General features: G+C 31.8%; 1 protein-coding gene across 1 annotated transcript; it reads right to left on the bottom strand.

Annotated features, from left to right (window-relative positions):
* Positions 1-3,877: 3,877 nt before the first annotated feature.
* LOC123889235 lies at positions 3,878-13,543 on the bottom strand. Its single transcript, XM_045938476.1, has 14 exons — positions 13,193-13,543; positions 12,212-12,270; positions 11,814-11,931; positions 11,330-11,403; positions 10,662-10,730; positions 9,443-10,036; positions 8,030-8,565; positions 7,739-7,803; positions 6,555-6,634; positions 6,320-6,424; positions 5,972-6,111; positions 5,747-5,875; positions 4,816-4,968; positions 3,878-4,718 (listed from the first exon to the last, which is right to left on the bottom strand). Exons 1-14 carry the CDS (start codon positions 13,344-13,346, stop codon positions 4,580-4,582), a joined length of 2,415 nt encoding a protein of 804 aa, XP_045794432.1. The 5' UTR covers positions 13,347-13,543; the 3' UTR covers positions 3,878-4,579.
* Positions 13,544-16,038: the final 2,495 nt, after the last annotated feature.

Here is a 16,038-nt window from a genome sequence, read left to right as displayed (position 1 = left end):
CTTGAAATTTTAAAAAAGAAAATTTTCTACTTAAAACTTTTGATTTTAAGTGTGTTTGGTAAGTCCAATAAGCTATAAATTGGACTAGCTTATAAGTTTGTTTGATAAAAATGGGAGTGTTTGGTAACCAGGGACGGACTGGAGGGGGGACAAGCAGCTGCTCCAATCCCTCCCTAAATATGTATACTATGTTATATATATATATATATATATATATATATATATATATATATATATATATATATATGGGGTTTTCTAACTTAGACCCTAGTTAGGTCTAAGTTAGCAAGGTGCACCTTTTCAATTGGACCAAAATACCCATTCTTTTAATTTTTGAAAGAATAGAGCAATAGGGGCATTTCTGTAATTTTACCCAACAGTACACGCGCCCAACCTTCTGTAACCATTAACAGACGCGGATCCAGTGTCGCGCGCGTACCGAAGGACCATGGTTACAGACCGTTGATTTCCATCAGACAGCCAAGATCTGATCTCATCAAGACTGTCTGATCAATCAGACAGCCCAGATCATCCTGATCCATCAGATTCCACCACACTGGATTACAACCTGGAGAGAGAAAAATTTGCTTTTTAAAAGTAGGACACGTGTCACACAATGGTTGGCTGGGCGTCATTTTTGTTCATTTAATACTTTGAACTCAATTATTTCATTGTAAATTAATTTTTTATTTTTTTATTTTTATACCAAAATTCATAATTTTTTTTTGTCTACAAATAGAGACTTGGTTCGTTTGATTTGGACACCGAAAAAAAAACGCAATTTTTCACTACCTTAATCTCATTTTTTGTCTACTAAATACGTTACTTGTGTGTTGTAATTTAACACGCACCACTCAACCAACTCACTGAAACCATTATACCAGGAAAATAGTAGATAATATTCTGGAACTTTTGGTATATTTTATGAAATTTTTGGAGACCTGAAACTATTTTTAGTTAATTAAATGAGATAAAACGGTAATTAAAAACTAATGTTTGCTTCTGAAACCATTTTACTGGTAGAATGGTTGCACATAGTTGTATTCTGAAACCATTTTACTGGTAGAATGGTTTCAATGAGTAATTTATTAATTGTGTTTGCTTCTGAAACCATTTATCTGGTACAATGGTTTCAGAGAGTTGTAATCTGAAACCATTTTGCTGGTAGAATGGTTTCAGTAAGTTGATTATTAATTATTTGCTTTTGAAACCATTTAGCTTGTAGAATGGTTGCACATAGTTGTATTCTGAAACCATTTTACTGGTAGAATGGTTTCAGTGAGTAATTTATTAATTGTGTTTGCTTCTGAAACCATTTATCTGGTACAATGGTTTCAGAGAGTTGTAATCTGAAACCATTTTGCTGGTAGAATGGTTTCAGTAAGTTGATTATTAGTTATTTGCTTCTGAAACCATTTAGCTGGTAGAATGGTTTCAGAGATTTGTACTCTGAAACCATTTTCCTGGTAGAATGGTTTCAGTGAGTTGATGTAAGGTAGTGAAAAATGAGATTAAGGTAGTGAAAAATTGGGTTTTTTTTTCTGTGTCCAAATCAAACGAACCAAGTCTCTATTTGTAGAGAAAAAAAAATTATGAATTTTGGTATAAAAAATAAAAAATTAATTTACAACGAAATAATTGAGTTCAAAGTATTAAATGGAAAAAAATCACGCCCAGCCAATCAGACAGCGACACGTGTCCTGCCATTTCAAAAAGTTTTCTCTCTCCAGGGTCATCCTTCACCCACGCGCTCCTGTCGGCGCGTGTGATGCACGCGCGCGGATTTTGTGCAATCACACGCTGCCACGTGTCCTGGGGGGTGGGAAAAGAAATTGGGGGCGCGTGTATTATTGGGTAAATTACAGAAATGCCCTTGTTGCTCTATTCTTTCAAAAATTAAAAAAATGAGTATTTTTGTCCAACTGAAAAGGTGCACCTTGCTAACTTAGACCCAACTGGGTCTAAGTAGTTGGGTCTAAGTTAGCAGCCCCCTATATATATATTATAATCTATAAGTTGTTAAGTTGGGCATATGTGTATGTATATCCTATAAGTGAATGGAGAGAGTGAGTGTTTTAGTTGTTGTCTTTTTGTATACTAGTGGTTCAAATAGATGATCGTTTAATGTCTATGGGTTGCTAATGACACATCATATTTTCTAGCTACTTCTTTTTATACAGTATCTAATCTAATACCATATGTTTGTCTATTCTATTTTAGAGTTTTGCTAATGATAATGAATTTAAAGATAGAAATTTTGTATTGATAAGAGCATTTTTTTTTTGTAATTTTAAAAAATTGATTACACGATTTTTTAGTCAAAATTACCATATCTGATTTTTAACATGTTAGCATTTTCATTTATTTTATCACAAAATTTTATTTTGTTTTAGGTGATACAATGTTTGTAAAAAAAAAACTATAGTGATTTTATTTTATATGTATTGTTTGTTATTAAAAAAGCCCGGCCCATTCGGCCCCTCATCTCATTGATTTCAAGTAGCGTATGAGCTTATAGCTTTTAGCTTTTTACATTTTATTACATATTTACCCTTATTAATTTTTTTATTATTATTTTTAAAAAATTATAAAAACTAACCCACTAACACTTACCAAAAAAATAAAACTACCCACTAATTATATACTTTTATGTTATTTTGTACTTACAATAGCTAAATTTGTCAAACAATTTAATTTTATTCTATTAGTTTTTCAACTATAAGCTACCAGCTATAAGCTAGCTTTTCGCTCAACCCTGTTATTATTGGATTGAAGATTCCTAATTAATGTCTTAAATTAGATGCATCAACTTTTATTAACTTTTATTGAACTAACTTTTTTCTTACATTTAAGATTGGAGGTATTAATAATTTTATCATTCCATAAATAAAACTCAGTTAGTAGTTGTCAGAAATATTAATTTGCAGTGATATGAATTTGAACCTAAAATTATTCACTTCTTTACCCTTAAATAAATAATAAAGTGCAAGTGTAAAGCTACCACACTATTACCAACATAGTGTGGCAAAAGTGGTAGATACATGGAACCCTTAACCATTTGGTCATGAATTCGATCCCAACATGTACGTATGAAGAAGCATTTGTTGGGAGAGGACAACCCCTTAAATAAATCTTAATTACCTCAAAGAAATTAGTGTAATAAGAATGTTTTGGAATTATCCAAAACATTACTATTTTATAAGGTCAATTAAAAAATAATTATTAAAAAGAAATAATTTAAGGATATTTCAAAAATTATTTTGGAAACATCTTTTAAATATTGATATAGATATTTATTTTGCAAGATAGGGACAAAAATAAACTTTTTTTTTATAATGGACAAAAATAAACTCTAAACAAACTCATCCAAATACCCTAAAATAGAATAAAATAAAAATTTGTATGATGCATTGACATTAATGTTTGGTTATTTATTTAACTACATTCCACACAATAACAACACTTTGTTATCGTTTGACCTAGCTTTTTTCCTCTTCTTGTAGAAGTTATGCCAAACAACAATTTTTAAAAACTTTAGTAAGAAGAAAACAGCTTCTATGTTTTAAGACAAATTATAATATATTGTCAAACATATTTTTTAACCTTATTATAATAATAAATAAAAACAAATTTTAACCTTTTTTTTAAAAAAAAAAATAAGATTTACCAAACAACTTTAATTTTAGTTTTAAAGTTATTATTTCTAGCTTTATGGTTAAAATAGTTTTTACACCTAAAAAAAGCTGGGCCACGGTGTACCTTTATCATTAAGTTACTAGATTTGGTCAAGTGGTGAAAGACTTGGATAGTATGCATGAGATCCTAGTTCGATCTTCAGCTCGATTGTAAAAAAAAAAAAACTAACAGCACATCATTGTTACTAGTAACATCACTCTCACTTAGTAGACATCTTTATTTGATGTTTTCATGTCAACCTTATTAATGTCCTTCATTGTTTACATTGTTATAAAATAGCCATCTTGAGTAAGTTGTAAAAACTTCTGAAGTAGATAATATACATTATGGGGGAGGAGTACCTTTTATCACACTACACTATCTCTTCTCTCTTAATATGATACAGTTCAAAGGTAAGTCTTGTTCTAAACTATAGTTACAGCTTACATAAGATAATCCTCTTTATCCCATGACCAAAAATTATCCCTAATTTGATTCTTGTGAGGGTAAAATATTCTATAAAGAATGGCATAAACAAACCTTATGCTGAAAAGAATTTACAAGAGACTGCTTTGCTTCATCACTCTTATCAGCCTCACAAATGACTCCTAGGATGACTTCTTATCCAAGTCAGCAGAGGCACTATACATCGATTTCCATTGCGAATGTACGTCTTTTCTTTGATGAACTCCATAGATACTTTGAGAGTAAATGTACCTTCACGGTTTCTCAACCATAAATAAACCGAACATACACAAATTCGTATCCAGTACCGGTGGTCACACATTTTTGTGCAACCTTCGCATGAACTCGCCTTAAACACAAGAAATCTAAAAACCAAAAATTATTCACCTCTGTCCCCCTTTTTACACCAACCTATTCCATATATATTATTGTTCTATTTTTAACCATTTCTTGGAAGTGAATCCTGATGGGTCAGTTCATAGTTTCCATTTGCGGGTAGTTGATTCTCACTATCCACAATATTTGCTTTTGAACAAAGGAAGAAGAAAGAAGATGTGTATATTGTAATATGCCAAAAGCTGTAAAAAAACATTTCAAAAGAAAGCAACATGAGAGATAAAGTAATAAAGTAAAAATTAAGAGAGGGAAATAACAATAGTAATACTGTAGTAATACCTATGCCAAAACCAGTAACTTTCACTGGTTTCGAGTGTCCAGCTCACTATTGCCATTGACAGTGCAGAAAAACCAGCTAAGGCAAAAGGCCAGTGGTACCGTCTTAGAAGTGACCCAACAAGATTACATAGCCATCGCTTTATCACGTGCAAACTGCAAGTAAAATTCATCGCTTATAAGTTATATTAAGGAACCCAGCAGTGTTCCAAGACCATCTTCGAGCACATTGTAGTTTAACATAAGCAAATTTTTTTGTTAGAACAGCAACCCCGGTTCAAAAGAATAAAGATACAAAAAAAAGCAAGCAATGACCACATAATGTTTGATAACGAAGTTTGGCTAATTGTGTCCACATCTCCGACTGCAGAACAGCTGCAACTCTTTTCTATTATTTCAAGCTTAGAGTTTACAATGTACAACTTGCATTTAAATACTACGGTCTAGATTTACAACATTACCCCGCCCACTTATCTGTAACAACTATGAACCATACTCAACACCATCACTCAGCATTTGACAATTACTCTTGAAGACACTTGGTGGTTGACAGGATTAACCCAGATGAGATTTAAGGTAGTAAGGAAGGAAACCATTCAACTATTTAATCTTCAACTTCCAATACCACATTCCTTGTTCCTTTAAACTTTTTATTTTTATTAAAATTAAAGCTAGCATTGCTTACTTTTCAGCTCTAACCATTATCATAAGTATTAAGATAGATCATGCTGTGATCAGCCACTAAACTTGTGGGGGTCGGAGGGGGTGAGAGTTGATTGACAACAATGGCTAAACACGAATAGGCCGTGAATGAAGAATACAAAGTATGAAAATAAAGCAGTGCCATCGATTGCTACTATGTTGGATTGGATGTAAACCAATATAATATAATGTTGTACTCAAAACAAATTTACCATTCATATAGAGAACTTACCTATGAGAGAAATCAAAGGAGAATCTAACTGAAAAGGAAAGGGACCTATACTTTGTTGACATCTCTATAACCCATCCAATAAGGAGACCAAGAGCACCAATCACCATCACAAGAACAACATTCGAAGACCTGCATAATTCACCATGAATAAATATGAACAAGACTATAACATTTTTTATGGTGTGAGTATATGTCTGTTCATATTGAGTCTATTAGTTCATTTACCGAGTTGCATTTGTTACGGCCATTAGGGCAGTAAGGATAGCTACAGCTGTGTGGATTGCTCTCTTCAATACTTCATCAATGGTAGCTAGATAAAGAAAAGTGCTAATCACAGCCATGAAAGAGAGCCAGAAATCCATGAACTGAAAACATTGATATGTAGCTATTGTAAATTCCCAGAAGCAAAAATATATAATTCATGCTTTTAAGAACACAAATTCCAATTGACAAGCAAATTACAAATGATTGTTGAAGCTTGTAATAGCTACACCACTTATAAAACATTTAGTTCCAAAATCTTCGCTTTTTATATATTTTCAGAAAGAGATAATACAGGGGGAAAGCTCAAACCTGCAAGACATTAAAGCTCAATGCACACCAGGCACCTACGTCACAAGCATGATATAGTCCGCTAGCAATTCCACTGGATGTGAATAAAACCCATTCTGCTAATGCCTGCATAATAAAAGATATTGTGGATTTTGCATACAAAAATCTACATAACCAGATGATAAGAGTTACCAAGAGTATTTGTCAAAAAAAAAAAGAGTTACCAAGAGTAAAAAAGGTAAAGAAAAAGAACCACCTTCTGCCGAAGGGCCCAATAGGCAGGAAGTATGGCCGCAGCATTGGAGACAATGAGAAAAAAAGATTGTCGTACGTGCCCTGCACCAATATTCAGTAACTAGATTTGAGAATAAAAATATGTCTTCCATGCCATATTGTGAATACATATTCAATAGCAAATACATATATTTGACAAATGAATAGACAAAGAGGAGTGCAGCATCTTTGGATATTAACTGTATATATCTAGAATTAAATTTTCAAACTCTCTTGAAGGGTTGAATTTAACTTATAAGTACGAGTTATTAAGTAATTACTAAATAGCTAATAAACACACACACACACATATGCATTTGTAAAATTAATTACTACAAATGTATAATAGTGGACAAATAATCGAACAAACTAATAATACATACGGGCTTTGTCTAATGTGCACAAGTGAGACAATTCTTGCACCATGCACAAGCTGTTTTCACCATTGGATCAAATGAGATGTGATGTGACATATTGTTCCAATGGTGAGACTTATTGATCCAATGGTGAAAAAAGTTCGTGCATGACTTGGACATACCTACATCCATAAAAGATACATAGGAAAAGTTGCACTTTTGGTCCTTTATCTTAATTTATTTTATCACTTTAGTCTTTTATCTTTGTTGGGTCAAATTAATCCTTTATGTTTGTAAATGTTTACACGGTTGGATCTAACTGCCCTTTCAATATTTTTTGCCAATGATTTTTTAAATTCTGCTACCAAGAATATATTGAGTTTTCATGACCTGAATTAAGAGAATGAATCTTGTGCTTAATTTCAAGAACCCTGTAATGTCTCACTAAAAATCCTTTCTAGTTGAACTATTTTCTATAAATTGAGAGGTTTCTATCCTTATGATCATTGCGATCAAAACCCATCAATAATTACATGATTTCTTAAATGATTCCTTTGAGAAAACTTGGAGAATTGTGTTTGAATTTGAAAAGTTTTTTTAAAGTAAGCTTAGGTCTATCGGTGTAAACATTTAAGAGCATAAAGGACTAACTAGACAAAAAAAAAACGACAATAATAAAGGACCAAAAGACAATTTTGCCTAATAAGTTACACAACAAGAATAATAAAATTGGTTTGTTATATGAGTAAATATTAAACACTACAAGGCAATAAAATCACTAACTTCATCAATCTAAAAAATGAACAAGCACCTTGATGTGTTACAATTTCAACGCTACAGTCGATGCCTCCATGGTTTCGATCACAAGAACAAAAGCTGAGGACAACAAAGTAAACACTTAAAATAGTGAATTCCTTAATACATAGGGGAACAAATGGAAAACATATATAATCTTATCTCCAAAAAAACACTCATGTTCTGTTATTTTCTTGTCTATCAAATGTTACCTTACGGCTCTTGTCTAGCAATTTACAGGAAGGGAAACCGATGAAATGCAAACATAATTGATAAATTATGAACAAGCAAAGGGTTTAAAATAAACCTGTATGATGTCAAGCCACTTGCATCAAAAGAAAATTTACAGTCCCCGTGAGAGGAACAATGTTTAGGGCACCGTTCAAGCGAAAGAGACATGACAGTTGGGCCTTTAGCAGGAACGATGCTGGTATTGAGATGTCTAAGACCAAAACCCCATGTTCCTTCTCTAGCATACATAATATAGAAATTGATCTTGTCATCACTTGAATCGTATAGCATGAAAAACATAGATGTATTGCTTCTCATTGTCTTGTTAGCATAATAATAGTCCCGGCTAATAAGTGATGGTAATCCACCAAATCTAGCGTAAACTTCATAATCGATCTTCACATCCGAGGATAGTTGTACGTGAATATTTCCTCCGGCTGCACCACGAGGAATGTCTAAAAGTAAGTAAGTCCAAATGTTACCAGGTTCTCCATTGTATGACGAGTTACTCAAAAGTGGTTCAAGAGGGAAATTGGCAGAAGCATAAGATGTTCCAGCACCGACCGGTAAATAGTATGATTCAAAGGGAGTTGGACCTCTCCGTACATATGTCTGCAGAAAACCATTCTTGTTTTGTGAATAATTTATTCCAGTGTGTAAATACCTTCTAGCATCAAGATGCCATACTGATTTTACCCCAGGGTGCTATTAAATCAATGCCAACAAATAAAGAAAAAATAATATTCTAGAATCCTACTACCTCTTCTGGTCCTAGTTATAAGAGAGTTTTTGAAGATTTTTTAAGTCTTATCTATAAGAAAAAATTACAACTTCTAAGATGTATTTATTGCTTAAATAACTTTTTTAGCCTCATTTAAAACCTTTGTATTTAAATGTCTCATAATTTTTTATGAGGGTATATTTGGAAAAATATTCAAAAGGTTACATCAATAAATAACTTCATTGGTTTTGATTTTTCTTTTCCTTCATATAATTTTGGATCAGAGGGAGTATTACACACACACAGCACTTAGTAAAAAACAGCCAGACTTTAATATCTGAGTAATATTAATAACTTGAACAATTTCTTTAAGCCTTATTTTTCAGCATTGGCATAAAATAGTTCAAATCTCAAATATATTAAAAAGAATCTCAGTTTAGCCCAACAAAGGAGTCAAGAAATGCACTATTGCCGATGATCTGCTGAGTTGCATTCTTTAGATGTTATTAGCGTCTATAATTTTCAGACAGAAAGTTAATACTGATACTCTAATATCTTATGTTCTATTTTGTACTGCACAAGACAAGACTACATCTGATCATATCCTGATTCTACCCATTCTACTTGTAATCTTAAATGTTATTTTGTAGTCCAAGGATTATCACATTTAGAAATTTTAGAGTCCATTCCATAATATTATAAATAAATTTTTAACGTGACACCTTAAAGAAAAAATATAGGCAGAATAAATCTTGAAAAGAGTGCTACCTGAAGCATGTAGATATCCATTGTACAATTTGGTCCTGTCTTCCCAAGTGGGCATTGAAGCACGTGAGATTTGACTGAATAGCAAACTGTTACATTACTATCCTGCATCTTTATAAGATTGATTGGTACGATAGTAATGTACCAACGACCAATTAATGGTGAATGAATAACCAACGGCACTTTATTTAAATCACTGGAGTAATCATACGAAGTCACTGAAGGCATTGAACCATGGCGAACAAAACACATTAAACTAACATCATTTGCACCAGATGTATTGTTTGAAGGCGTAATATTGAATTTGATATCACTTGCTGTAACAGTAAATGCTTCTGCCACATTTATTATATCCAAGGAGAAGACGTTTGGTACACCTTCATGAGCACAGGAAGTTTTAAAATTACTTTTGCAGGTCATCAAATTTTCCAACACTGGCTTGATCACCGTCGTAGCTTTCAAAGCATTATTGACATCAGAAGTTGTGCATGAAAATGGATAAACAGGACTATTACAGAAATCTCCCATCATCATTGAATTTGTACATGCTTCCACAGTTATATTGGCAGCGAAGGAGTATGCTGGACCTCGGATAATCTGCGGAGGTGGAAATATTATTATTTATAAGCTACATACATTTCTAGAAATAGCAGTCTCTTATGGCGATTACTCCGCTTTCTAAGTTTTCAAAATTAACTATTTCTACTAGCTTTAAGTGAAAGTGGGTGAGTAGCATATAGAAACGATGTTTGAAAATAGATATGCCGAACAGTTTCTTATCTCAATGGCACAATGAATTTGGTTCAAATGCCAAGCCCTCTGTATATAAGACAAGGAAAACCACTTATGAAAGCATAAGCTCATATTGAAGAATAGAAATAATTATACCCCAAGGAGCATACACTGGTTTGTTGACTAGAAATAATTTGCTGAAAATCCTAGTCCTAGTATTATGAATATCCAAAAATAAAACAAAATTATGTGAGGATGAAAACGTCCCATTTTTATTTTTAGGGACTAAAATCAAAATTCTCTATTTTTGTAGGGACGAAAAAAGTATCTAACCCTAAGTAATAACTACACCAACACAAAGGCAGCCATTCTGGCATACAAATGCATTAAAAGACAGAACACAGATAATAAATTGTTCCAATAAGTGATGCATACTAGGAAAATTCAGAATTATTTTGGGTAAATATAACACTTGCATAATAAAGCTTACCATCTTTGACTGTGTCCTTGTAGGTCCAATACCATTGAAAAGACCAATGAACCAAACACCTGGAGATATCTGAACAATAATTTGTTATGTTTTCCGTCCAAGAAATTACAAAAGATCAAAACAAAAATTACTTGAAATTAACTGATCCCCAAGCAACATAGATGTTAGTTATATAAAACCAGGTTTGCCCTTGACATGAACCCCTATGACCAAGTAGGTAGGAGTTTTAATCATCCTGTCTCCATTCTTTATAACTAAAGTTGAACTTCAACACGCGGCAGCATGGACTTTTGCTTTGTTTATGCTTCACGAAGTTCACGTCTAATAGGCTTAAAGATATAAAATTTATCTATGTCATTATAAGCATAAGAAGACATTGAGCTAGATGAAACAATGCCAGTATAAACAAATAAAAAACAACGTTGACTATAGCGGATTGCAGAAAATAACAGTTTGTTCAAAATCTGATATGCTGTAGCGTCTGCACCTGCGTCACTATAGCCACCATTTGACAACACTTTGTACTAAACATATAGCGGAACAATAGTGATTTGTCCAAATTCTGGTATGTTATAGCGTTATAGCGCTGTTATAACCTCTATTTAACAACACTGAGTAAAAGATAACACTTCAACCTTCAAGTACAAAAAAGACCTAAAAAACAATACCTGGTTGTTTGTCAGTTTCATAGTGATATTTTTCTGCATAGGAAAGCACTGCTCCACATCTAAACCATTTATCCCTGAAGAAAATGGGGGACAAAAGGTTAAAAAATAAATCTTGCCTCTTCTTTATTGTAAAGAAGGGAGATAGATAATAATGAGAAGGAGAACAAGCGGATGATGGATAAGAATCTTAGACGGCAAACATTAAAAACAGTATTGTATAAATTATTGAAAGCACAAATATTAAATTAGGGGAATGAGTGGATACTCTAAAGTTAGTGTGTGGCACTGCAGACATCATAAAATGCTACTAGTTATCCAATTTTTGTGGTATTCCCACATGTAGTAACATAAAAATAAAAAATAAAAAAACAATTATGATAAAACAATAATTTTCGAGTGGTATCCAACATAAATACAAGTCCAACACAGATATAGAATAGCATGGCTACTATTTCATAGCGTCTGTGCATATTTGTTCTCCTACCTGAGACGGCTGAGTCTTTCAATGTTATGTTTAAGGCATCTGGCTGTGGAGGACCTCCATCTCTAAAGCATATTATTGGCAGTGTGCTCATCGGAACCCTTTCAATTCTAGACACATCCTGAAAACAATGTATATATGAAGTATGACAAAAAGGTGGCTAATAGAGTACAGAAAGATAACATCCTGATTGGCATGCCATGGAATTTTTATGTAGCATAATCGACAAAAACAGTTTTAATGCTTACATAAGGGAAGGAATTTTTAAAAGGACGTATGAAGTATGAACAATACTTTTTTCTCAAAGAGGTAGAGAACTATATCATTTGCATGTATACCTTATGTAATATGAGGAATTTTAAAACAAGTGATATGAAAATAGAAGAATATGATATACTTACAAGGTCTACATCTGAGTTCAGTGCAATAGACATTGCAGAAAACCATGGTGGCAAGTCAACTGAAGCAATAGAAAACATTAAGAGACAAGTAAGATTATCCACAACTCCAAAAGTCTTAAAATGAGGGTTTTTTTTTGTGAAAACGTATCTTTAACAATTTTTCATAATAAAAGTACTCATAATCGCAGCCGAATCACAAAAGCTGATTATTAAGATACAATCTGACATTTGTTTCCCATTGATTTTTTTAAAACACAAAGCTGATTATTATCCCTTTCTTGCATATATAATGATTCTAATCATATTAGTTAAATGTAACAAATTAACACATCAAACAAACACCAATCAAATAAGATTGCATCCTACGTTTCAAGTCAATATATGGTTCTAAGGTTCTTACAGTGTTATGATTAGTGACAGCAATAGTAAACTATAGCAAAGTAACCTGTTTATTCATCTCAGAAATTCCTATAAAAGAATAATTAACATTAAAAACAGAATTCATGGCCAGATAATAATAATCACATGCACAACATCAACAAAAACAGCACTATACTGTAGCCAGTCTCTTAGATTCCCCCTAATACTCCTTCCGGCCACAATTATAAGCAAAAGTTTACTTTTTAGGTTCGTTGAGGTGTCAACATAGTTGGTGGGATGTCGATGAATTACTATACTATGATGCCATGCTAACCAATTTTGCTAAAAATAAAAATAAAAAAAGTTCATTGAATAACTCATGTATCTCGGCTATATTATAGGTCAGATACATGTGGCCGGAGGGAGTACATAAGAACAGACAAATTCTATAATCCTCGTGCACAAACTCAACAGATGAAGCAAGTAAGATCAAATTGAATTGCAACCAATTAAAATTCACACTAATGGTTCTTCACAAGACAACAACAATAATAGCAATAATAAAGCAAATAATAATAATGAGTAAAAAGAAAAGGGTGATTGGGAATTGGGGTTACAAACCTCTGATATAACGCAGATCAAAGGGTCTGAGCCTAGTGTGAGGGTAACTGAAGCTTGAAACAATAAAGGTTTCACCTTTAGTAATGGGTTCGCCATTTGAAGAGAGTAGGATAAAGAGAAGCATAACACTGAGAATCAAATTGAAAAAAGTCATCTTTCTGTCAATTTTGAGACAGGACTCAGATCATAGCGATGAATTGTTGAGGAGTGAGTGAAGCAAATGGGATTACTGGATTAATTACTAGTAATTAATTAAATAATTAAACTGAAAAAATGTTTGTCACTGACAATGTGGGAAACAAATGTAGTATAAATTGATGATTTGAGTCATTAACTAAGGTCAATGTCAGTAATAGCAATACTCCCTTTCCGTCTTATATACTCCTTGTCTGTAAGAGTAAAATTAATGTATCCGGACGATAAACAAGGACTAGAGGAAGTATAAGAAAAAAGTTAACTTTTTAAATTTATCGTAGAATTGATGTATTTATATAATAATATAGTTTAAATACATTAATTATATAATAAATCTAAAAGTAAAATGTTTATATAGGATCAGAGTGAGTATGACTTTTTATGTCTTTAATATATTATAAGATAAAATTTTTATATTGATATGCTTAATTAGTCTCCCGTGAATTTAGTATTTTCCATATAAATAAATAAAATAAAAACATAAGCAAAAACAAAATCCACGAAATCTATGTTAGGAAGATGAATGGATGTTTTGTTTGGAGCTCTCAAGAGTCAAGAATCATTTTGGGTTGACTCTAGTCTAGTGAGGTACACCTCCAAGATTATTTTATTTTCTACCAATAACATCAGATTGTGGACTAAGACTAATGATAATGTTAATAATATGAGAGGGGGCTTCTTCAAAAAAAAAATATATATATAAGAGGGGGAAAATAATTTTTCTATGTAGAAAAATTTAATATAAGATTATAGCGCTAAGTTTTTGTTACAATGGAGCACGAACTTAAAATTTTTAGTATATTATTTAAATTTCTCACCATTGAATCAAATTTAATGACTTATTGTAATGCTAATTCAGTTTAAAATAGAGATGATTTTATGGCTCAAAGCCTCAAACAATGTTTGTAAAAATATTTATATTTATTTCTTTTTTAGGATACTAGCAAATTTAAACACAAAAGCCATAAGACCTTATGTAGCATATCATTTTAATTTAAAAGGCCTTATGTTGACTTTTCCAATACTTTTTTTTTGGTCTTTAAATAACTTTTTCAATTTGATTATATGTTAATATAAAATTCATACTGTAGTAATGTAGTTACCTTTTTTTTTTTGACAAAAATCATATTGTCGTGATGTAGTTACTTATGAATTATGATGAAAGAAAATCAACAAAAGTCATTATCAGTTATCACCTTCTGAAAATAAAAGTTCGGTAGCACTGCAAAGATGGAATGGTACCAACCTCAAGTATTTTATAGTAAAATATATATTTATTTTTTAGAAAAAACAAAGCAATATATATACGTATTTCTTTTCTTTCTCTATATTAAAGTGAGAGAGATACTATATGTCAAAAAATAAAAGTGACAGAGATACTATCACTACATTATTTTTTTATTATTATTAATAGAGTCAATTTAGATGTTAATTTGATCGGTAAATGGATATGCAAGTGAAATTACTCCGTTTATGAACTAAAGATGAGAATTTTTTTTCTTGTGGGGATGGAGATAGAGGAAAAAGTCTCTTGAGAGAGGTTTGGAGATGTGGACGAGATTTTATCCACCGCCCTAAAAATCCATCTCCGAAAATTTTATTAAAATAACATCTATAAATGCTTTTTTTTTTTTTGACATCTATAAATGTATATTTAAGTACTTTATATATTATTATTAACTATATTATCTTAACTATATTATCACACAATACATATATAAATGTGTTTATATATGATATTTATTATTGTCACAAGACTCACATTAATATGATATTTACAGTTGGGGTCCATTTTCTACGTGTTTAGTAGGTTGTCACCTCATGATCTTCTCTACTCTACTTCTCTATTAGGGTTTTTGCCTTCCGTGTGAGTCGAACCACATACTCTTGGTTTCAAGTACGTGTTCAATTCATTTTCACTACTAATTTGCATTGAAATATGAAAAATCAACTATAAGTACATTTTTTCATAAAAGACAATATAATAATTATAATACACGAAAAATACATATTAATAACACTATCTACTTTTCCTAATATGCATGAAAATGTCGATAGGGACTTTTGGGGACTAAGGAAGTAATAAATTCAAGATGCAAAGTCTAATTTTAGCTTATACAAAAAGTTATTTAGTCAAAAAAAATTATTGTTATTTAAAAGAAATCATTGGGATCCGGGTTTACCACTGTCAAATAATGACGCAGTTTCACATGGTAATCAATTTTGACCGTTGATTTGAGATTGGACGGTTCATATTTAAAATACAGTTTTACAAAGTAAAATGATCTCAGCCGTCAATCGGAGATTGATCGGTCAAAATCAATTACAGCACCTGCTATAACAGTGAGAAATCTGATTCCAAATCGGATTGCTACCAAAGGATCTTTAAAATGTTTCATTTTCTACTATTGCTTTTGTGGCAATTGTATAAACTACTTACCGTTTATGCTACTGTATAAGCTTAACATATCCGAGTACTTTCAATAACACTATCAAACATAATCATTTAAATCATTTTTTGCAATTATTTTCATTTAATAATTTACATAAAAGTAATAATACTTTGATAGTTTTCCAATCCTGCTTCTGCTCTGTTTGCGATAAAAGTTACCCAATAACCTCTTACGTGTCTCTCATTTTTGCTTCTTGAA

Source organism: Trifolium pratense, linkage group LG6 (genome assembly GCF_020283565.1).
Source record: "Trifolium pratense cultivar HEN17-A07 linkage group LG6, ARS_RC_1.1, whole genome shotgun sequence".
Taxonomy (NCBI): Eukaryota; Viridiplantae; Streptophyta; class Magnoliopsida; order Fabales; family Fabaceae; genus Trifolium; species Trifolium pratense.
The sequence above is the reverse complement of the archived record's forward strand: the minus strand, read 5'-3'. Positions and strand labels throughout refer to the sequence as shown.

Excerpts from the sequence above, each read along its gene's own strand:
- LOC123889235 (XM_045938476.1), bottom strand. The coding sequence starts at position 13,346 with ATGACTTTTTTCAATTTGATTCTCAGTGTTATGCTTCTCTTTATCCTA. Across the intron at positions 6,635-7,738 it reads TGAAATTGTAACACATCAAG|GGCACGTACGACAATCTTTT; the intron begins GTGCTTGTTCAT and ends ATATTGGTGCAG. Across the intron at positions 4,969-5,746 it reads TCCTTTGATTTCTCTCATAG|TTTGCACGTGATAAAGCGAT; the intron begins GTAAGTTCTCTA and ends TTTTACTTGCAG.